The 22,191-nt window shown below is 35.4% G+C and overlaps 2 protein-coding genes and 1 long non-coding RNA gene across 3 annotated transcripts; 1 reads left to right on the top strand and 2 right to left on the bottom strand.

Annotated features, from left to right (window-relative positions):
• Positions 1–559: 559 nt before the first annotated feature.
• Positions 560–5,385, bottom strand: LOC110782305 (heavy metal-associated isoprenylated plant protein 31). Its single transcript, XM_021986425.2, has 3 exons — positions 5,217–5,385; positions 4,778–4,856; positions 560–991 (listed from the first exon to the last, which is right to left on the bottom strand). Exons 1-3 carry the CDS (start codon positions 5,220–5,222, stop codon positions 666–668), a joined length of 411 nt encoding a protein of 136 aa, XP_021842117.1. The 5' UTR covers positions 5,223–5,385; the 3' UTR covers positions 560–665.
• A 6,329-nt stretch (positions 5,386–11,714) lies between these two features.
• LOC110782304 (uncharacterized) lies at positions 11,715–13,745 on the bottom strand. Its single transcript, XR_002531905.2, has 2 exons — positions 13,632–13,745; positions 11,715–12,024 (listed from the first exon to the last, which is right to left on the bottom strand). It is a non-coding gene; the product is annotated as an uncharacterized lncRNA (long non-coding RNA).
• A 3,893-nt stretch (positions 13,746–17,638) lies between these two features.
• LOC110782301 (25.3 kDa vesicle transport protein SEC22-1) lies at positions 17,639–20,512 on the top strand. Its single transcript, XM_021986423.2, has 5 exons — positions 17,639–17,964; positions 18,210–18,376; positions 18,843–18,986; positions 19,081–19,148; positions 19,795–20,512. Exons 1-5 carry the CDS (start codon positions 17,765–17,767, stop codon positions 19,900–19,902), a joined length of 687 nt encoding a protein of 228 aa, XP_021842115.1. The 5' UTR covers positions 17,639–17,764; the 3' UTR covers positions 19,903–20,512.
• The last annotated feature ends 1,679 nt before the right edge of the window (positions 20,513–22,191 follow it).

The following is a 22,191-nucleotide window of genomic DNA, read 5'->3' as shown; positions in this document are numbered from 1 at the left end:
AATCTAATGGTTGAAATTCAATTGAGTCAGATCAATTGTCCACGATGTCTAATGCATGAGATTGCTTGGATGACCTTTTACTCCACTCTCATTCATCAACACTATACTTTAAAATGTTACTCCGTAGAATAAACAGTGACAAAAGGTATTTACTTCCGATGGATAGGTTAACTTGTTAAGGTTAAAATAAATAAAAACTAAAAACCTTCCGAACGTTGTTCCGATCTGAGTTAGTAGGCTAGACACTCCAGGAGGAGAGCAAAATATTATGAGGAACTCTCCCCCAATGTGTCTAGTGGCGATTGGACCCATGACCTTTAGGTAGGTTGGAAGGTAATCCTTTCTACTGGGGTAAAGTTTTTAAACACATCGGGCCACATACAAGCCCGTACATTAGAAGAGATTGACCAGGGTTCAATCTTAAAACCATTTGGTGATAGGTAGAATAGCCCACTAATTTTGTATATTAGTCGATTTAACACTATACCTTCCATGTGTGATAATTAGTCTCAACTCACATATATGTGTGTTAATGTTCTTCAAAATGATGATATACTAATTACTAGGATATAATTACGGCACAATTTCTTAAACACACGAAACAATCAATCAATACAAGAACACAATATGCAAAGTGAAACCCTACTTGCTACTACTAAACCAAGTCACATTATGCTACAAGCATGAGGATTATCATCACTAAACATCGAAGCCACCGCCTCATCGGACGCCACGGCCACCGAGTACACCGCCGGAGTATGGAAAAACGCGTGGACACTCGGGGCGGCGCCGTTAGAAGTGTCGTAGTAATGGTTTGTAATGTAGGAAGGGTACTTATAAAATGAAGCATAGTGAGAATGTGAAGGGAATGGCCATGGTTCGGCTGCTTTGCCCGTTCGCTTAATCGCCTTGATTACTTTCCTTTCGTCTAGTCTGTAACCCTTTATGGTTACCTTCTGGGTGTCCATGTCTACTTCTATGTCCTCAACTCCTGCATTGTTACATACATTGGCTTCATTAGTATAGTCTACAACAACGGTTTAGTGATAATTATCGAATGAGATCTTAACTTAATGGTTAAGATTGAGTATCTGTGTATGATATATCTCAGGTTCGAATCTTCCTATTTATAATTTATATTTTCTCTTGTGGCTCATTCGCAACCAAACAAAACAAAAAAAATACACATAACTTAAAGGGGGAGAAGAACAAGTTTTATAGCTAAGGTTGATTATATATACTAGGTTTGGGCCTCTATTTTCTAGACCAAACTTTGGCCCAAATCTTAGGCCAACTTGTAGTTCATCAGCTCGGCCCATTGAAAATGTATAAGTAGGTAAACATCTCTACAATTGGAGAGGGACTTACCGGTTTTTCGGTAACCATCATAAATGTTGTTAATGAAAATGAATCATACGTAAACTTGTAAGAAGAATCAAACTCTATAACTCATCTCTAACAATTCAAGAGATTCTTTCCACTAGTTTAACAACAATAAAAAATTCAGGGACTCTAACAACGGTTGAATGGAGGTGAATACACTACACACATAATTGTTTTCTAGTCAAATCAAAACAAAATCATGTACTCACTGTCATTCCGCCATTGTTAAAATCGGTAAAGATGTTGATTGTTGTTGATTATTCAGTTGTAGACTTGTAGTACATACCTAACTAGGTTACTCCTTATGTGAGACTATGCATGCATGCATGACATCATATCTGTTAACTGAAAGTTGACTTCTACAATTTGCTCATTGAGTATATACTTGATACTAGGGGAAATATATGATGTAAGGAAGTTACTCCATTTCATATTGAAGAAATGTATGGTGTAATGAAGTAATGTCATCCCAAACTTGTGTTTTTCTTCATAAATTTCATTCCACCCAATACTACCTTGGTCCAAGTAATAATGGTGGTAATGAAAATTTGTGGAGAAAAAAGACAATTTGAGATTAACTAGTACGGAGTAATGGAGTATTTCCATAGACAACTATTTTCCTTGTAAAATTAACAACTTCATTTCCATTAACACCATCTATCAACCGAGATGTTGATTGACTTGAATGATTCCAAATTTAAAACGCCTAAGACATTGCTCTCTTCACCTGATCTGATTTTTTTAGTTTCTGATCTGGTCTGGTCTGGTCTGATCTGGTCTGATATATTTTTTATGGTTTGATTAAGCAATAAGAATGAGGAATCTTAGGTATTTATCAATTGGGCCCACAACTGCTTGAACCAGTTGAACCAAGCTTGCATGAAATTGGGCTCCACTTGGAGTACCAAGTATTTTTTGGAGTACAAGTTGATAAGAAGAGATGCTATGTTACTTAGACACTTTGGTTGATAGAAGGTGTCAGTGTCCGATCCTCCGACACTTCGACACGACATGACACCGAAATATAGAGTGGCCTTCTATGAAATTTATAACATTTAGAGTGTCAGATCCTTGGATCCCTTGTCGGACACGACACCCCAATAAGAGTCTGAGCAACATAGAAGAGATGTGTAGATCTCTATAACTAGATGGGCTTAGGAGACATCAATTATTTGAAACCAAAAAGGCTTACGTGCCTTTAGGCCCAATAGTAGGGTAAAAGTGTAACATAATCAGACGTTTCAACTTTATGATAACCATTGCATGCATGAAGCTACTCAATTGTCAACTTTAACCCACCACATGATTGATTCCAGACAACTAAGACAAGAGATGAAACATAGAATGAGTACAACATATATGATATATGCCTAAGCCTAAATGACAAATCAACTTTTTCACATCCAAGAACATAATTACTACAGAAAAACGAACATACAGGTTAACCAGTACAACTACGCAGGTTTACGTTTAGGCTGTTCTCAAATATTTCACAACTAATGGGGTTCGACTTTGTAACCTCCAACTCATAAGGTGAGTTCACCACCAACTTATATGAGTTTCAGAGAAGAATATGCGTTACTCCATACTGGCATACTCTTTTATTAGGTTCCTACTACATGTACACCTAGTGACTAGTGTACAAGGCATCTTGTACACCATGTTTTTTTATTGGTTGAAATGACATAGTTATTGTCTTTTATTCGCATTTTTTAGTGGGTTAGATGACGTGACAACAAATTAATGATGTTGTACAAGAAAATCTTGTACACTAGGTGTACATGTACCCTTTTCCGTTTATTAGGAAGTCGGAATAAAAACCAAGGTATGGATCATAAATTCATGACATTTTATTACACTTCTTATAAAACTCTTGGTCACCAACATAACTAATTTTCCGTTAATTCTTCAACTTTACACCGACCATGATACTAGATTCAACCTTTGAATCATATATTCCCAATAAGTCTAGTGAATACACAATACACTCTTTCATATTTGACTTAACAATAGTTCAATAATTCAATTACTTAGATTAACACTTACATAGTTACATTACATCAATTCTATCCAATCAATGATTTAATTAGCTAGGAATGAAAAACAATAGTGTTCCAACAAAATCGATTGCTTTCTCTTTATGTATAAGTCAAAAGGATTTGGAGTGTTTATGAAATTAGCCGTTGTAAACTCAATTATTATTAGACATAGCTTGTGGGCTATGGACCCTATGGTTAATTATGACACATATACTTATATTATAATTAATGTTGGTTTTTTATTTAAAAATCCGAGTAAATAGAAATAATAGCAATAGAAACATCAAAGAAATTGCCAATTTAACACAAAAGTGGGATATGAATTGAAAAATAATAATATTCAATTAAAAAAAAATGAAATGATAAAAGAAAAAATAGAGCAAAATGTTGAAAATAAGGGGGCACATTCGCATATGTAAGAGGGTCGGGTCACCTAACAAAATTAATAATGGAAAATGTAGACGATGTTGCTTAAACATGCATTTAGAATTTTTCGAAAGTTTAAACATTATCATTATATTGTTTGGGACCGATATACTCCCTCCGTTCCGTACTTCCGTAGAAGGGTTTCTAATAATATAACTTGTAAAGTACGTAGTTGTGATTAGGACGACACAACTCTGTAATATAACCGTGTAATTTTGTATATCTCATATTATATTGCTTAATTTTTTTTTCCTTAAATACTGGGTTCAAAATCCGCCACTGAATTGAAACCATTTCAAATTTGGTTAATATAAAAAATTGGTTAATATAAAAAGTTGCATGCTACAATGAATGAATTATGTAATTAATTATGTCCCACAAGGCCACAAGTTACGGGGTGGCAAACAAATTAATTAAAAGAAAGCTAGGCATAGCAAGCATCACTACAAGAATTTGTATCTTTTACGACAACCTAATTACGACGGGTCAAAAATCCCGTCGCAAAAGCCTTTTGCGACGGGGCTAACAACCAAACAATGACGGGAATAACGTCGCAAATGTCTTTTACGACGGGTTTACAACGGGTTTACGACGGGATTTCTATTAACGACGACCCCCTTTTATGACGGGTTCGCGACAGAAAATCCCGTCGTTAATCAACAATTATTGGCCTTTCGCGACGGGATTTCCCGTCGTTAATAGTACAATTTCTTGTAGTGCATGCAGTCTGTCTGGCCCCTATGAGAATTATGTATGAACATGTAATTGGTTTCGTGTGACAATATCAATAAAGTGGTACGCCAAAATCAGTTCCCGTGCGAATAATGTTTAAACTTTTATACGATCTGTACAAGACAAAGATCTCATAAACTAAAATTAAAAAAAATAAAAATGTGAAAAGAAGAAAAATTAATAAAATAGTAAAATACCTTTGAGTTTATATAGAGCCTTCTTTAACTTGGATGCACATCCTTCACAATCAAGGTTTGGCACTAATACTTCCACCATCTAGCCACAAAATGTATAATAAAATCACCACAACATTATTATAAGAGAATGTCAATTAAGAAGAAGTAAAGTTAATTAATGATTAATGCATGCAAATGCAAAACATTAAGTGCAACCCAAACAATGTCGGATCTTCCACACTCGAACATGTTCCTATAGACACTTTCACACTTCATTTTGAACCAAAACCATGTAATTTTTTAACAAAATAACCGTATCAGACACTTAACACACGTGAATGTAAATGTGTCCAATATGGGTATTCGAGTCCGGAAACATAGAAAAAATCTACTTAATTGTTTTATCGAAGTAGTGCATAAAAGAAAACTAAAATGCATGAGATAGCTCAGAAAAACTTACAGACATTCTTGAAACTTTTTTCTAAGCAAATGCCAGAAATTAAGAACACCAAATTATTAAACCAAATTATTAAACCTTTGTTAGAAGGAAGAAGGGAAAGCTAGTTATAGAGAGAGAGAGTGAGAGAGAGAAATGTAGGGAAGTATTTATGGAGTACTTTGGTAGTTGAGGTTTAATATAAGAAGAATTTATTACAAGTCCCCTAGCTGGAGTACTTTCCTAGTTGGAGAGAATTTTAGTCATTGGTTTTTTGATTTTTTTTTTTAAGAAATTTAAGTTTGAATTTTATGTCTATCAATCCATGTACCACTTGTGTAGCTGTGTGTTAATTCTTCTTATTGGTTGATGCTGGTTTTAAAACTCGTGCGATACACGGGCCTGTAAATGAAAAAAATGGTTGACTATTGTAAATATGAACCAAGAAAAAGTGACACACGTATGACACAAATTGTGGGATAGGGGATAAACTCATGGGAGCGGCGAGGCGGCTATCTGATACGGAGTATGTGTTTCAAACACATATCAGTTAACAAAACGACAAAATATGGAAAAAATGAAGTACCATTCATGTAAAAACAAGTAATATTCCTGTTAAAAATAAGTATCATTCTGTTTTAAAAAGTATAATTTCTTTTTAAAAAATATCATTTAATTTTATTTTTGTTTTTTTCCTATTTTGTTTTTTCCTATGATATGTATTTGGGTTTTGGATCCTCTAGAATTATAAAATAACTATCCACGATGTACGGGTCTCTAAATGAAAATAAAAAGTGATTAACTAATTACAAATATCAACTGTAAAGAAAAATGACATAAGTAATTAAGTGGAGTATAATACACAAATTGTGGATAAATGATTTTGACTTGAGAAATGTAGGCATTGGGTTTTTCATTTTTGAAGTTTTGGAAAGAGAAAATATCAATGCTCTTCTGTCACGCGTGTTTCCAAAATCCGTGTTTTCCTTTTTACCGAGTAGTTTATATTTTTATGTGTCTTTTTTCTGTTTTGGGTTCATATCGAGCCCAAAGTGCTAACCCTTTTTCTGTAATCTTTTGTCTTTTACTGTCTCTATGGCTTTCATCCTCTATTGTGTTGGAATTTTGGTTAACATTTTTTAGTAAAGTTTAAAAGATCACTTGCTTTTTGTTTTGTTAATTTTGGCCCATTTTATTTCTACACTTCATTATTGTCTTTGTTGTTGCAATGGGTTAGTTGGTTCACTTGGCTTGTTTGAGGGGGGAATAGAATTGTATATAGTTGCTCCAGTACATGCAGGTTGCTTGAATACGACACAAGTACAAGGGTTAGTCCACACGTCGACACACTTATTTTTAAACAAATAACAAAGATTCTTTAAAAAATAGCTAGCACGACACGTGGGACAGGCCGGACATGAGCATCATTTATAAAGGAGAGACACTCGCCCAGTAGCCCAATACGACAAGACTTTCCTTTGGCCCGTTAGGGCACGAGGTACCTGGGGCTCGACACATTCCGAGCTCTAAGGGAGGTCCCTTGGCACACTCACGGTAAACGTTTGTCTATTCACTTAGAGATCGATGTGCTAAAATCAGTTTTTATTTGAGACTTATTTACATTATTTGTCATTGGTTGTCGATGTAGTTAACCAAAAAAAGGTTAACTAATTATATGTTGATTCTAGGTTGTTGTGGGTTGTATTCAAGATTTCAAGCCCAGATAAGAGCTGCAGTCAGCCACATATAAGTCTGACAGTGTTGCATTCCAAAACCAGTCTTATATGTTAATTTATCTTTCTCTATTTCTTCAACGTCAGATTTAATACAGAATACTCACATGTGAATTATACTCTTAATATGTTAAGGTGTCTTGTTACTCCGTACTCCGTACTCCGTACTCCGTAGTTCTGTTTTCGTACATACTCATCGATTGTTCATACAGATTTCAGAACAGCAAAGTGTTAGCTGGTGACTTAGCTTTGTTTGTTTGGTTGTTTTTGAATTTGATTAATTCTTTGGCCTTGCTGTTTTCCATGGATTATTGATAGTTTTCGACAACCTGGATAAAATTGATCGATGTTAGATCAAAATTGCTTGAATTTTGGCTCACTCGCTTACTTGTTGACTAAGTTTAATTATCCTTCATTTCAGCATTTTGGCCCAAAATGGAGATATAGTTTTGCTATACAAAATCATGATATAGACAAATAAACCAAATTATGGCTAATGTACAACTTTGAAATACTCCATCCGTAATGCATAATTTTAACTCGAGTACTTGCTAATTTACAACTTTGATCACTGATATCTTAAGTACATATTAGTAAACCCTATAAACAATGATACAATGAATCATTTATTCAGAAACAGAGAGTGCACCATGTAACATACTTATGTTATATCGCTAAGGTAAATTTATCAAAAACTACCTTATAAAATATGATTTTTGCGAAAAACTACCTTATAAAAAAAATGTTGTAATAAAGTTAATAATTTTGATTTTTCCATTTCTGACATATTTCCAAATTAATATTAATATATTATGTTAGATTTTTGTCATAATACACGTGAAATCGTAATTTTGGGGAAAAGTAAGAAAAACAATATCTGAAAATGAGATATTTTTAATTAATTCGATACACCAGGAGATGGTATGTATCTTTCCTGGTGTGTCTTTAATATATAGTATTGAACTATTGATTGTCCATTATTCATTACTTATTTCATTATTTGTATTCGGTAATATTCAGTTCCGTAAAAAAAAAAAAAATTAGCACGGCAGCAAACCCGAAACCCATATTATGGCGTGTATGGTTAACGAATCAAGCCCGAAAAAATGAGTTCGTTTTTTCTATTTTAGGCCCAGTAGATGGATGCTATAATTTTGTAGTGAATATACGTTGTTACATCTTACAACCAAATGAAAAAAAAAGAAAAAGAAAAGGAATAGATGAACCCATTATTGATTTCAAACCCGAGTTTCCCAACTCGAAGCTTTATACTAGCTACAAATTGATTATCCAGAAAAATGGTGTGAAAACGCAATCCAAATTCCAAAGCAACAGTGTAATACTTCCTCCATTTATAAATACTCGCAACGTTTGTCACTTTTACGCATGTCAATGCACAATTTAGATCGTCAATATCATAAATTATCTTCAAGAAAAAATTAATCTAACAAGATCTCACATGACTATGTTTTATTTGACATAAAAATCACCAACAATAGTCAAAGTGGAATATGTGAATAGTGTAAAAATATGAAACGCTGCGAGTATTTTTAAACAGAGGAAGTATATTTTATGTACCACCACACAATATTAAACAAATAATTTCACTTGTTTTACTTATTAAATATTTAGGTATAAACTTTTTTATAAGGCGATAGATCTTACGCAAAACACCACCTTGGTATCATATAAGTTAAGCAATTGAATCAATTAGTTAAGCACTTGAACTAATTAGTTAAGCATTTGAACCAATTAGTTAAGCAAAGTAATTAATTAGTTAAGCAATTAAATCAATTAATTAAGCCAATGTAACCAATTAGTTACGAAATTAAACCAATTAGTTAAGCAACCAAAGTGGTCTTTCCGATAAGGCGGTCTTACACAAATATTGCCGTAAATACGAAGGAAGTATTTTGGTAAATGAACACAACTTATGTTAGAGTTATGGTATATCTAGAGTTCTAGTATATCTAGTTTCCTAAACATACTAGAACCCTAGATATATCATAACTCCAACAACTTATGTTAGAAATTGAGTCTGAGTGAAAGTCAAATTGTTTATTCTTTATGCATACAAAAACAAATACTACGTACGGCAATCGAATATTTTATTTTTGGAGTTTTAGTTTCCTAGTTGAATGGGAATTAGGAAACTATAAGTGAAGTATTTTATTTTTGGTATATTGTTATAGAATTGGTATTGGAAAGTCTTATAGTCCTATATATATATACAAAAAGTGTGTGATGGAGGTTATATTAATTGGTAGATTAAATTCTGCAAAATCCATTAACTGGTAGATTAATGGAGTGTTCAAACAAGAAGAAGAAGGTGAATGAAAGAAGACGGCCTCCTCCTTTTGCTTCTGCACCATGGCTTGTGTATACGCATGAGGATTGGAAAAAGAATGAATTTCAAACATTCTGCACAATTTCAAACAACAATATTTATAAGAAGAGCATCCCTGAATTGAAAGGTAAAACTATCGAAGCTTCCTGCCATGGCTGGTTAATCCTTCGCGATGTTAACAAATTAAACCTATTTAGTTTATGGAACCCAATCACTTTACAATTACTCACTCTTCCACCATTGCCGCCATTGTTGCCATTCCCAGAAGCTGATAATTTCCCAAACTTAACTGCTTGTACACTCACATCACCTGTACCAAGTTATGATCTTGAAAATACAAGTACTAGTTGTTGTTGTGTGCTTTTTTTGTTTTTTGTAGGCAAAGTTTTGTCCTGTCGTCCTACAACAAATCAAAATCAAAATCAAAATCAAAATCAAAATCAAAATCAAAATCAAAATCAAAATCAAAATCAAAATCAAAATCAAAATATTAGTTGGGAAATTCAAAGAGTTGAGCTTGATGGTAAGAGTGTAGCGATATACAGCACTGTTATACTAGATGGGATCATATACAGTGAGGGTAATGTGATGAATAGCGATGGTAGTACAGGTAGACAGTGTTTTTTGAGTACAAACTTAATCACCTTTAAGTCCTCAAAACTCGAGCGACCTGTTTATAATTACAGTTTTATTCATTCTAAAGACTTTGTGCTTGAATCTTGTGGTCGTATATACTGCGTAAGTGTTTTAGTACGTCATGGAGGGGAAAGCCAAATTACCGTTGTCATAGTGTGGGTGTTGGATTTGCTCGTTGAACAAAATTGGGTGGAGGTCAAGTCTTTGGATGGCCGCGCCTTTTTCTTAGATCGAAATTCTTCTACCTGGTGTTGGGGATCTGAATCTGAATCTGAATCCGAAGTTCAAGGGAATTGTGTCTACTTTGTTTATGCTGATCTCGGATGTTTATATTCTTACAGCCTACTAGATGACAGTATCACCTCGTTTTCACTTTGCCCCAACTTACAAATCCCTGTCAAAAGACCTGTCTGGGTAAATCTAAATCTGATGCCACAACATCAACATCAACATCAACATCAATCTGATGACAGGTTAGTAATGTACTCAATCGAAGAAGAAGAAGAAGAAGATGATGAAGAAGATGATACGTTTATTAGCCAAATCACTGAGCTTCCTCAAGACATTATACGATTATTCTCAGAATACATACATTTGTTCGATCTTGGGAACTTCCGAGCTACATGTAAGACGATACGATTAGCAGTTCCGCCCATCCCAAAAACCAATAATAACTTATTGCTTCCTTTGTTTATCTGCTTTAAGAATGATGAAGGTGGATCGTGTCAAGTAATGGACCTATATCGTAACGATATACATTACAACAACCTCAGAATATCATCTACAGAAGATCCTTTTACAGTAGATTTCTCCAAGAATGGTTGGGTTGTTATACTTACTTGGAGTTGCGGTATGTTGGAATCACTGAAGTTCTTCAACCCAATCACTAGGGTTAGGGGGGATTATGTCGACCCTGATAATGACCTAAGTCTTTCGGATATCAGAAGCATCGGCTTCTCAACTTACCCTAATTCCCATGACTGTGTTACTGTTGCTTTTGTAGATGACAGACCAGAAACCGTCATATACCATATTCAACATGGCGATGAAACATGGAATCGATGTGAATTTAACAATAATGAAGACATTAACTTTACTATGGGAACAAGCAGTCCGGTTTATTTTGCAGGAGCATTTTATGTTCTTGACATAAAAGGATATCTGGGAAAATTTCAACTGGTAGATGGTGGACAAGGAAGCTGGCAAGTTTACAACAAGCCGTCGTCCATTTCAGATGATACACATACACTACAATCATATCACTTAGTTGAGTGTGATGGACAACTTGTAGCTGTATTTATCGGGTACATGGGAGATTGGGTTAAAGTGTTCAAGTTCGATCTTTGTAAACAAATTTGGGTCCAACTTAAAACCCTCGGTAACTACAGCTTGTTCGTTAGCCAAAAGTCATCTTTTTCGGCAATGATTACAGAGGTTGGGATGAGAAATAGGATCTATATCTCCAGGCTTAAAGGGAATCATTTAGTTTTCTACTCCCTACAGACTGGTATGTTTCATGTTGCAGGAACTGAAGATACCGTTGAGAGTTTTAGCAATACGAGTGAGCAATTGAATTGTTTTTGGCTTTAAAGTGTTAGTTAAAGTGTTTTGTTTTTGGCAATCAATTTATAACATTCACATACAGTTTCTTATTACTATGTTAGAAATCAAAACAAGCTTATTTTATTTTTGTCTAAAAGCATTACTTACCAGATTGTCAAACATCCTTTAATAGCTAGCCTATGTAGGATTCGAACCTACATCATTGTGCAATTGCACAAAGCTCTACAAATTGAGCTAATAGGCTTTACAACTACAAAAAAACATCACCCAATATGTATGTGTATATGGCTATATGCGTATTTGGTTACAAACACGTAATTAGGGTAAATTAACGTTGTGGAAGCTCAACTAGCACACTGTAGCCTATAATAGATCATTATCCAGTAATGCATATAGAGTATATAGTAGAAAGTTCAAGAAGTAATGCAAAACTCACAGACTGCCGCTTTCCTTAAAAAAGGTAGATGAACTTCATATAACGGACGTAAACCATGAATATGCTGTTCCATAGCCACTAGTTTTCTTGAAGCATCGATACTCAATTACTCATTACCTACAAAAACAAGATCCATAATGAGAAAGTTCCAAATGACGTTAGTCTACAGAGAGTAGGATTTAGAGGCACAATGTAAACACTTTACCAAAACCAAGCATTCTACCTCTGGATTTGAATCTTTGATTCAGAGAAATCCAGGTAATGAATTGATGCTTAGAAACAACCATCCTTTCCCATACAAACCCATACCAACTACACCTACCATTCCCCTATTTTAAAAGCCTAAACTGATCTTGTAAGTTGTAACTACCCTGCTCCAGTTGGAAGAGTGAATATGTTGCACATATATCTAAAAAATCCAGAAGTTTAATCCGTAAAAGAATGCATAACAAGAGTAAATATTTGAAAAAAATACTGAAGAAACTAATCATTACAAGATATCCATAATTCCATACTTGTTGATAGGAACTAAATGAACAAGAATCATCCAATGAATTATAGAATTCCTTGCCCAAACTGATAATAAGGTTCCCACCAACAAATGGTGGGAATCAAGAAACATGCATGTAATAGACGCAGAGTCACTCAAATATAAGCATGGAAAAAGACCTATCGTATTCGTAGGCATAAGGATGCAAAATAAGCAAGCTCAACACTATCACAATAGATACCAATTTGTGTCGCATTAAAATACAGTTAGATTCAACACTCCACTAATGGTTGCTAGCAGTAATGGTGTTAACTGTTAAGTAGTCATGTCGAAATTGAGAAACATAAAGAGTTGACCTTCGTTAACTTTACTCATCAAAAAGCCTCGTCTTGGTCGAATATCACCAACCAAGGTCAGAATTTCCGGTGTTAAGAGCACCCTAAACGTGCGCTGCCCCAATGTCGAACAACCCCTCTTTTGTCTACAACCTATTCTGACTAGCCAACCAAGCAATGAAGTATGGCTTATGAATATAGATTTCTATTCCAAACACTAAATATCCAATCAATTTATGCATGATTCACCTGTTTAATTAACATTTGTAAAGTATTTGAATTGAGAGTGAAGAGCAACTGAGCAAGTTAAGTAAGGTTTTACACAAACTGGGGAAACTTAACTTCTTCCACAGGAAGCTCAATTGAAGTTGTTTGTCTGTAATTTACCTATCTTTGTAAAGCAAAAGCTGACTTTACAATTCTTTACAAAAGAGGGGTAATCTTTTGGATAAAGGAATTAAACTTTTGTGAAGGAAGTTGACCCTTGTCTTTGAATTGAACATCAACTACCAGTAATTTCGACAATTGAAGGATTTTTTCTATTTTTGTTTTTGATTTAAACAGAATCCATTACCAGATTTTGGAAGTACCATTTTTCATCAATTTCTTCTTCATTTCACCAAACCCTAAACCAAACCCACCAAATAACATATAATTTAACCAAATCTCTAGTTCCATATGCAATAATTCAGAACAAATCAATCGATTAAACAAAAAACTAATTCTTTAAATCAATTTGGAAAAAAGGGAGACAAAAAATCAAAGATATAAAAAGGTGAAAATAAACCCAGACAACAAAATCAAAACATCAAAGCAATAATTGAATACGAAATGACTGCCAAAATCAGATCAACACAACAATTGACATCAAATTGATGAATAATTTAAAATGAACTAACCAGATTAACCAGCAGGCAGGAGATGATTAAGAGAGAAGGCCAAAGTGGAGTGAGAAAGAGTTGTCGAGGAGAGAGAGAGGAGGAGAGTGTCAAGTGATAAGTTAGACCTGATGAATATGCGGGTCTGGCCGGGTTCTGATCGAGGCCATAATGTCGGGCCGGTCATGCTTCGAGTCAACTTCGTGTGTCCAACACCTGTTATTTCGGGCCAAAAGTATCGGCCTTGCAGGCCATTTTCAGGTCGGGTCAAATTTATAACTAAAATTGTTGTTTTAAAGTTGTAATGCCCGCAATTTTTTTAAAAAGCTAGGCCGTGTCCGATAATCGGGCAAAAATATGCTGCTCATGTTGATCAGCTCTACTAGGAGTGTGTTTCGTGTACATGTACACCTGTACAAGTTTTTAATTGGGTCTGAATGAACCAGACTCCCTAAACTTTGTACTTGCATTGATAAAGACACTCCGACCCATGAAACATAATAGGTGACCCATATTGAGAGGGAAAAAAAAGGATCTCATACGTGAGGAAATGTGTTAAGATCTGACCCATGAAACATTACGTGTGAGAGTTCCCACATTAATAAAAGAGAAAAGAGAAAGTCTACAAGCATAGTCGTATTTATTTGAGTTACAAGATTATGCTGTATAAATTATATACTTTGTGTTGGGGTGTTAAAATGGGCCCACCATTTTAACCTAAAAGCCAATAAAATCCACTCAAGCCCAATATCCCTTACAAGGCCTCAAAGGCCCAACAAAGGCACTATATATACCCCTCAAAGGGCAAGGTAAAGGGGCCATTCTCTAACCCTAGAGAAGCCACCCTACTCTCTCTCCCCTAAACACCTCATTTTATACATCAATTGTACTGACTTGAGCGTCGGAGGCTCCGCCTCGGGGACCCCCCCTTGGCCCGGAGTTCATCTTGCAGGCACCGTACGTGATCGGAACTCAAGACATCAAGGACGCTCCTTCCATCGTTTCAACCCCGGAACAATTTGGCGCCGTCTGTGGGGATCGAGAGCAATAACCCATGAAAATCCACATTTTCATACTATTATGTTCAACCGCAAAAATGGCCGGAAATCTGAAATAGCCGACCAAAAATTACTGTTTGTCAACAAATTACGTTATAATGGGTAGTGTGGTGACAAATAATGTTGCTACAAATTGTTGCTACAGATCGTTACTACATTTTGGTGGCCCAGTAGCCTCAAGGCCAAGTAAAGATGCTTTCCCACTCTCCCAGATCTGCAAACTCATTTTCAGAATAAAGAGGATTCATTTTGCTTGAGTACAGATTTTTGGAGCCAGTAACAGCTCACGCGTGAAAGTTATGAATTTGGAAATAAAGCAAGTTTCCACAACTCAGACTCAACTGAGCCCACAATCACCTTGCACGATTGGTAACAACAGCATACATTGGCATGATGGCACTACATCACTTCCGAAGGTAAAAATCCGAAGGATAAAACCGAGCCGAAGGTAAAAATCCGAAGGATAAAACCGATCCGAAGGTAAAAATCCGAAGGATAAATCCGAGCCGAAGGTAAAAATCCGAAGGATAAAACCGAGCCGAAGTTAAAAATCCGAAGGTAAAACCCGAGCCGAGATTACAACTCGAACCGATGTTACAATCCGAGCCGATTTTAGAAGCACGTTCTTAAATAGATCTTCGGATTTGAAGAGCGAGGTTAAAAATCGCTCCGAGATTACAACTCGAATCGACGTTACAATCCGAGCCGAAGTAAAGAAATCGCTCCGAGATTACAACTCGAACCGATGTTACAATCCGAGCCGATTTTAGAAGCACGTTCTTGAACAGATCTCCGGATTTGAAGAACGAGGTTAAAAATCGCTCCGAGATTACAACTCGAATCGACGTTACAATCCGAGCCGAGGTAAAGAAACCGCTCCGAGATTACAACTCGAACCGATGTTACAATCCGAGCCGATTTTAGAAGCACGTTCTTAAATAGATCTTCGGATTTGAAGAGCGAGGTTAAAAATCGCTCCGAGATTACAACTCGAATCGACGTTACAATCCGAGCCGAAGTAAAAAAACCGCTCCGAGATTACAACTCGAACAGATGTTACAATCCGAGCCGATTTTAGAAGCACGTTCTTAAACAGATCTCCGGATTTGAAGAACGAGGTTAAAAATCGCTCAAAGATTACAACTCGAATCGATGTTACAATCCGAGCCGAAGGAAAAAAGCCGCTCCGAGATTACAACTCGAACCGATGTTACAATCCGAGCCGATTTTAGAAGCACGTTCTTGAACAGATCTCCGGATTTGAAGAACGAGGTTAAAAATCGCTCCGAGATTACAACTCGAATCGACGTTACAATCCGAGCCGAGGTAAAGAAACCGCTCCGAGATTACAACTCGAACCGATGTTACAATCCGAGCCGATTTTAGAAGCACGTTCTTAAATAGATCTTCGGATTTGAAGAGCGAGGTTAAAAATCGCTCCGAGATTACAACTCGAATCGACGTTACAATCCGAGCCGAAGTAAAGAAATCGCTCCGAGATTACAACTCGAACCGATGTTACAATCCGAGCCGATTTTAGAAGCACGTTCTTAAACAGATCTCCGGATTTGAAGAGCGAGGTGAAAAATCGCTCCGAGATTACAACTCGAATCGATGTTACAGTCCGAGCTGAAGGTAAAATCCGAAGGTAAAAATCCGAAGGATAAAACCGAGCCGAAGGTAAAAATCCGAAGGACAAAACCGAGCCGAAGGTAAAAATCCGAAGGACAAAACCGAGCCGAAGGTAAAAATCCGAAGGATAAAACCGAGCCGAAGGTAAAAATCCGAAGGATAAAACCGAGCCGAAGGTAAAAATCCGAAGGATAAAACCGAGCCGAAGGTAAAAATCCGAAGGACAAAACCGAGCCGAAGGTAAAAATCCGAAGGACAAAACCGAGCCGAAGGTAAAAATCCGAAGGATAAAACCGAGCCGAAGGTAAAAAACCGAAGGATAAAACCGAGCCGAAGGTAAAAATCCGAAGGACAAAACCGAGCCGAAGGTAAATATCCGAAGGACAAAACCGAGCCGAAGGTAAAAATCCGAAGGACAAAACCGAGCCGAAGGTAAAAATCCGAAGGACAAAAATCCGAAGGTAAAACCCGAGCCGAGATTACAACTCGAACCGATGTTACAATCCGAGCCGAGGTTAAAATTCTGAGCTGAAATCGACTTTCACTTGGAAGTGATCAAAATCAAAACCCAACCCATTTTTCAAATAGAATTGGGTCTGGGGGGCATTTGTTGGGGTGTTAAAATGGGCCCACCATTTTAACCTAAAAGCCAATAAAATCCACTCAAGCCCAATATCCCTTACAAGGCCTCAAAGGCCCAACAAAGGCACTATATATACCCCTCAAAGGGCAAGGTAAAGGGGCCATTCTCTAACCCTAGAGAAGCCACCCTACTCTCTCTCCCCTAAACACCTCATTTTATACATCAATTGTACTGACTTGAGCGTCGGAGGCTCCGCCTCGGGGACCCCCCCTTGGCCCGGAGTTCATCTTGCAGGCACCGTACGTGATCGGAACTCAAGACATCAAGGACGCTCCTTCCATCGTTTCAACCCCGGAACACTTTGTATACGTAAATTTTTTGTAGCATAGTGGTTGAATACTATAGAGTATGGATGATGTCTATAACTTCCTCAAATACCAATGATATTTTGGCCCAATAGTTAAATCGGAAAGTTGTATATGATAGATCATTTGCGTCTTTGTGGCTCATTTACACCCCCACACACAAAAAAACAATGATCATAATTAAAAAAAAATAAATCACCTATTCTAATTAAAAAGCTATTAATAAAAGAAATTACAAAACCCTAAAAGGGAAGCAAACCTCATACACGCAAAGCAACACACAAGAGAACCAAATTTGAAATAAGGACAACTATAAATTAGTCCTATCATTCAAACATAAGGAATTACTTCATCTCCAAGTTATCTTTCCTTTATAAACACCTCTCTTTTTATTCTTTTCCCCCCTTAATATGTTTAACTACAACAATTAACAATCTCCTTAGCTAGGGCACTCTAATTATCTTTAATTAGTATAGTGTAAAGCAATCATTAATCAAAGCATAATCACGTACAAAAATGGTTAAGCTAACAATAATTGGAAGGATTAGAGATGGTATGCCATTAGCACAAGGTCTAAGGTATGTCAATGAAGATTACAACAACATACCATTGTACAAGCAACAAGCTGAATTCATTCTCAAAGAAATCTCAAGAGGTTCATTAGAATTTAATCATCCAAAGATGACGATTCGCCTCGATCATCAGCATTCTTTCAAGTATGATATCTCTCTATCCACCTCAAATTTTCTATTATCAATGATGTCTTAGCTTAATTAGTAGTTAAGACTGAGGGTTTGTGTATTGTAGGTCACAGTTTTGAATTCCTGCTTTCTATATATTTGTAATTTTTATATTGTTCTTGTGGTTCATTCGCACCAGAAAATACCCTTTAATTTTTCTATTTAATTTTACGCGAATGTGTATAGCTAATTAACTTTGTTTTGTTAATGATTGTTACAAGTTGTTTGGTTGCTTGTGGTGTTTGCTTCATCACATTGTGTGACTCTACATACCCGAGGACATTAGCTTTCCATTACCTTGATGATTTGAGGCAAGAGTTGGAGAAATTTCAAAGTGATGATCAACTTGTTGAAAAAGTTACAAGACCATATAGTTTTGTCAAGTTTGGTAAGTATTTCTTGCTTGTATTGCAAGTACTTAGTATATGTTTAATCGGAATATTATACGGAGTATAGTTTTTTTGTTATGAGAGGTTTGAAAGAGAATTTTGGTTTAAAAAAACTAATTTTGAAAATATTTTTCAATTACAGGTTTGAAAAAATAGGTGTAAAAAAATGAAAGATTTTCCTATTATTGAACAAAATTACAAATATTGCTTAATTATATTACCTAAATCATTTTGGCAGTGTCATTAATAGTCATTTAGTTACCATTAAGCAACTACTCGTAACAGTTAATTTACCAAATACTTTATACAAATAGCTAATTCAACCAATTAACTAGTCAAACCAGCACACGTCTAACATGTAATCAAACCAACTAACAATTAACCGCCGATTGCCAAACATGGCCTATGTATGTGTTTATGTGTGTGTTTGTTTAACCTTTCTTTGTTGGTAAATTATGTATGTAGATAGTGTGATTAGCAACATTAGGAAACAATATGTTGACACAAGAACACAAGCTAATCTAAGGAAGTTGAATGCCAATCGTGGACAAGAGTTGGATATCAAAATAGAAACCATGTGTTCAATTATAGAAAATCGAAAGCAATTAGGTAAAGATTATCTCTCTCGTTTTATTCTCAAATTTTTTATTAAATTTTGGGGGAAATTATACAACATTTCATAATTCAATGTTTTATATACTAGATTATATGGAGAGAGTTGTGATGGCTCCTCAAATAGTTTCACCAATATGGGGTTCTCGGCGTCTCGAGGTATGCAATATTTTTAAAGATCGAGTACTCCTATATATTGTTTCTGAATACTTGCAACACTTGTTTAGTTTGATAGAGTATAAAACTAATCTTGGGGCTTCAACCATCACCTTAAGCTTTTGGTTGAGTTGGTCCCTTAACATGGTATCAGAGTCAACGTGACGCAAAGGTCACGGGTACGAATCTCATCCACCCCTCTTTTCAAAGTGGAATATTCCGCGCTAGGTATGAGGAGGCCTATGTTCAAAGGGCTTTCATGTGAGGGGGCGTGATAGAGTATAAAACTAATCTTGGGGCTTCAACCATCAGCTTAAGCTTTTGGTTGAGTTGGTCCCTTAACATAGTTCAATCGTTTAAATGTTTGTAAGTCTGTAACACTTCTCTTTTGGACATAAGACCGCTGATTCTTTATTGTTTTCTTTCATTTTTACTCCACTTGACCAGTTCTTTTATTATTTTTCTATCGCATAAACCATTAAAATATAACCATTAACGCCCCCCTTGCACATTAATTTATTCACTAATGTACTACCTACAAACATTCTTAAAACTACGCGCGAGCATAGGTTTTGCGATTTTTTTTATAAAGAATGGTTTTGAAGTTTGAAAATGTTATGTAAATGGACTTCCATTTTGTGTGTGGCAGATTATCGCGTTGAAATGGACACCAATTGGCATTTCAATTAGTGTCGTGGTCACTCTTCTGTTATGGGCGTCCTTAATCATGGCAGATTACGTTGTCTTGTGCTCGTGACATACGCCGCATAAAGTGGCACTAGACTGGGCCGACCCAAGACATGCTACGGGCCGTAAGGCCCAACACAAAGGAAAGAGCACAGGGCCAAATAAGGGCTGGAAAAGGCGCGGCACGTCACTAGCACGAAGTTGTGGGCCATAGGCTGATCTTGGGCCTTTTCTTTTTTGAAAAAAGCACGACAAATTGCCATAAAACCTAGGTGAAGATCGAAGCGCCACTAAAATTTGAAATAATAGTCCATTATATTTGTTTCATGCATCATGACTTCCGTTTCGTCCCCGACTTCAAAAATCTTATACGTTATAACCAGTGACAAATCCAAGAATTTAGAAACATAGGAGGTACAATAAAAACAATCAAAGTTGGTATTCGTTGGATTAGTGGCCCAACTTTATTAAGCCCAATTTAAACGTTTTTTTTTTTTAAAAGATACTACCTCCGTTTCTGAAAGTTCTTTACGCTTTGGAAAATGTGTCCAAAGTATAAAAACTTTGACCGTAAATTCTCATTGTTATATACATCAAAATGTTACATATAAGATCTTGTCAGATTGGTCTCGGTATGTATTTTCAGAATATCAAATTTTATAATTTTTTCACATACGAAATTGGATATATTAGTAGTTAAATATTGCATTGGAGTTCCTGCAAATAGTAACTGTACAGATCTTTTTGAAACGGAGGAAGTAAGAAGAAAAACTTAAAAACCCCTCCGCGTGAGGGTAACTCCTAAGTGGTAATTTAAACGTACTTGATGCTTGTAAATCAAAGAGTCATTACAAGGTTCTAGTATACTTCTTTATACTAGTGTGCTTTCTAGAACTCAAATATCGACATAATATATTGTTCAAGATGATATATGAGAATGACAATACTAGAAGCATCTCCAACATTCTCTAAAGCATAGTGCACCGCCATATTCTCCTATAAATAGGGAGTTGATGGTCTATCTACTTGGGCAAGATACACGAGAAGCCACAATGATCTACCTTTCTTGACACACCATTAAATTAAAATATCATGTATAAAGTTAATTATATGAAATGCCATTAATTAACAATTCAAGTATTCATTCAAATATTCAAAAAAAAGAAACAGTTCAACAATAAACTTAAAGAAACGCTACCATAGTCAACCTTATGACTTATTTAAAATTAAAATAGTAAATCATTTGAATAATGGATGTTTCAACAATAAACTTAAAGAAACGCTATCATAGTCAACCTTATGACTTATTTAAAATTAAAATAGTAAATCATTTGAATAATGGGCGTTGGTTGAATTTTGTTATCTGATATTTCGTAGAGATAAAGATGAATAGTATGCTCCAATCTTTTTTTATTAATGGCACAGCCAATTGATTTAACTAACTAATGTTTATCCTAACGGAAATGAGCTAATTGTTTTCTTTTAAGAAAAATTAGTGTATTTTTTTTTTATTATTATAGTGAAGTAATACAAAAATATAGAATGTATAAGATTTATTTCTTAATAATTCTTAATAAAGAATTATATTTTACAGACTATGTTGTTCATGCGCTTGTAGAGTTGTAGGAGGCCTACCCTTTACAAACCAATTGTTTTTACCGCTAAGTTCTAGCAAATAGGCCGGAACGAGATAAAGTATGGAATTGAATCATTGAAACGACAAGGATAAGAATGATCTAGAGAAGTTATCGGTTCTTAGTTAAGATATCAAATACGCACTACCTTACTATTAACATGTAAACGTCACTCTTAACATGTAAACGTCACTCTAATTTATTGATGTTATTTGAATTCCAAATAGACACAAGACACTATTAATTAGGTCACTTTTGTATAAGAGGCTTCCTAACATGAGATTCGTGAATTATGACACATAGTTGTTGACGTGGGGTCGTAAAGGCCCGGCCCAATGCAACTTTCAATGAATTCTTATTTTGTTTATCGATCAAATTAAATTGGCTCATGTGAAGCGAGCAGTTACCTAAAAACTATTTATTGGATGTGGGTTGTATCAAAATTTAACTTTGAATTTATTTTCCAACAACATCTTTACCAAGTAATTTCAAGACATGTTTTTAAGACTATTTATAAAAGAGGTCTTTTATGCTATTTTAAAAGCATATCGTTTTTGTCCGAGACTTCCTTCAAGGAGGCGTCGAGAGGTTGCCGCCAAAGACAAAGACAAATATACGCAAAAATAAACATTATTTCTAAGAACAAATATCTGCTAATTAAATAAGCAAATAAACTCAATTTTCAATTTTTTTTTGTCATTATTTCTTTAATAATGGGGGTTAGG

Source organism: Spinacia oleracea, chromosome 3 (assembly GCF_020520425.1).
Source record: "Spinacia oleracea cultivar Varoflay chromosome 3, BTI_SOV_V1, whole genome shotgun sequence".
NCBI lineage: Eukaryota > Viridiplantae > Streptophyta > Magnoliopsida > Caryophyllales > Amaranthaceae > Spinacia > Spinacia oleracea.
The sequence above is the reverse complement of the archived record's forward strand: the minus strand, read 5'-3'. Positions and strand labels throughout refer to the sequence as shown.

Excerpts from the sequence above, each read along its gene's own strand:
- LOC110782301 (XM_021986423.2), top strand. The coding sequence starts at position 17,765 with ATGGTTAAGCTAACAATAATTGGAAGGATTAGAGATGGTATGCCATTA. Across the intron at positions 18,377-18,842 it reads ATATAGTTTTGTCAAGTTTG|ATAGTGTGATTAGCAACATT; the intron begins GTAAGTATTTCT and ends TTATGTATGTAG. Across the intron at positions 18,987-19,080 it reads AGAAAATCGAAAGCAATTAG|ATTATATGGAGAGAGTTGTG; the intron begins GTAAAGATTATC and ends TTTATATACTAG.
- LOC110782305 (XM_021986425.2), bottom strand. Across the intron at positions 992-4,777 it reads GGCTCTATATAAACTCAAAG|GAGTTGAGGACATAGAAGTA; the intron begins GTATTTTACTAT and ends GTAACAATGCAG.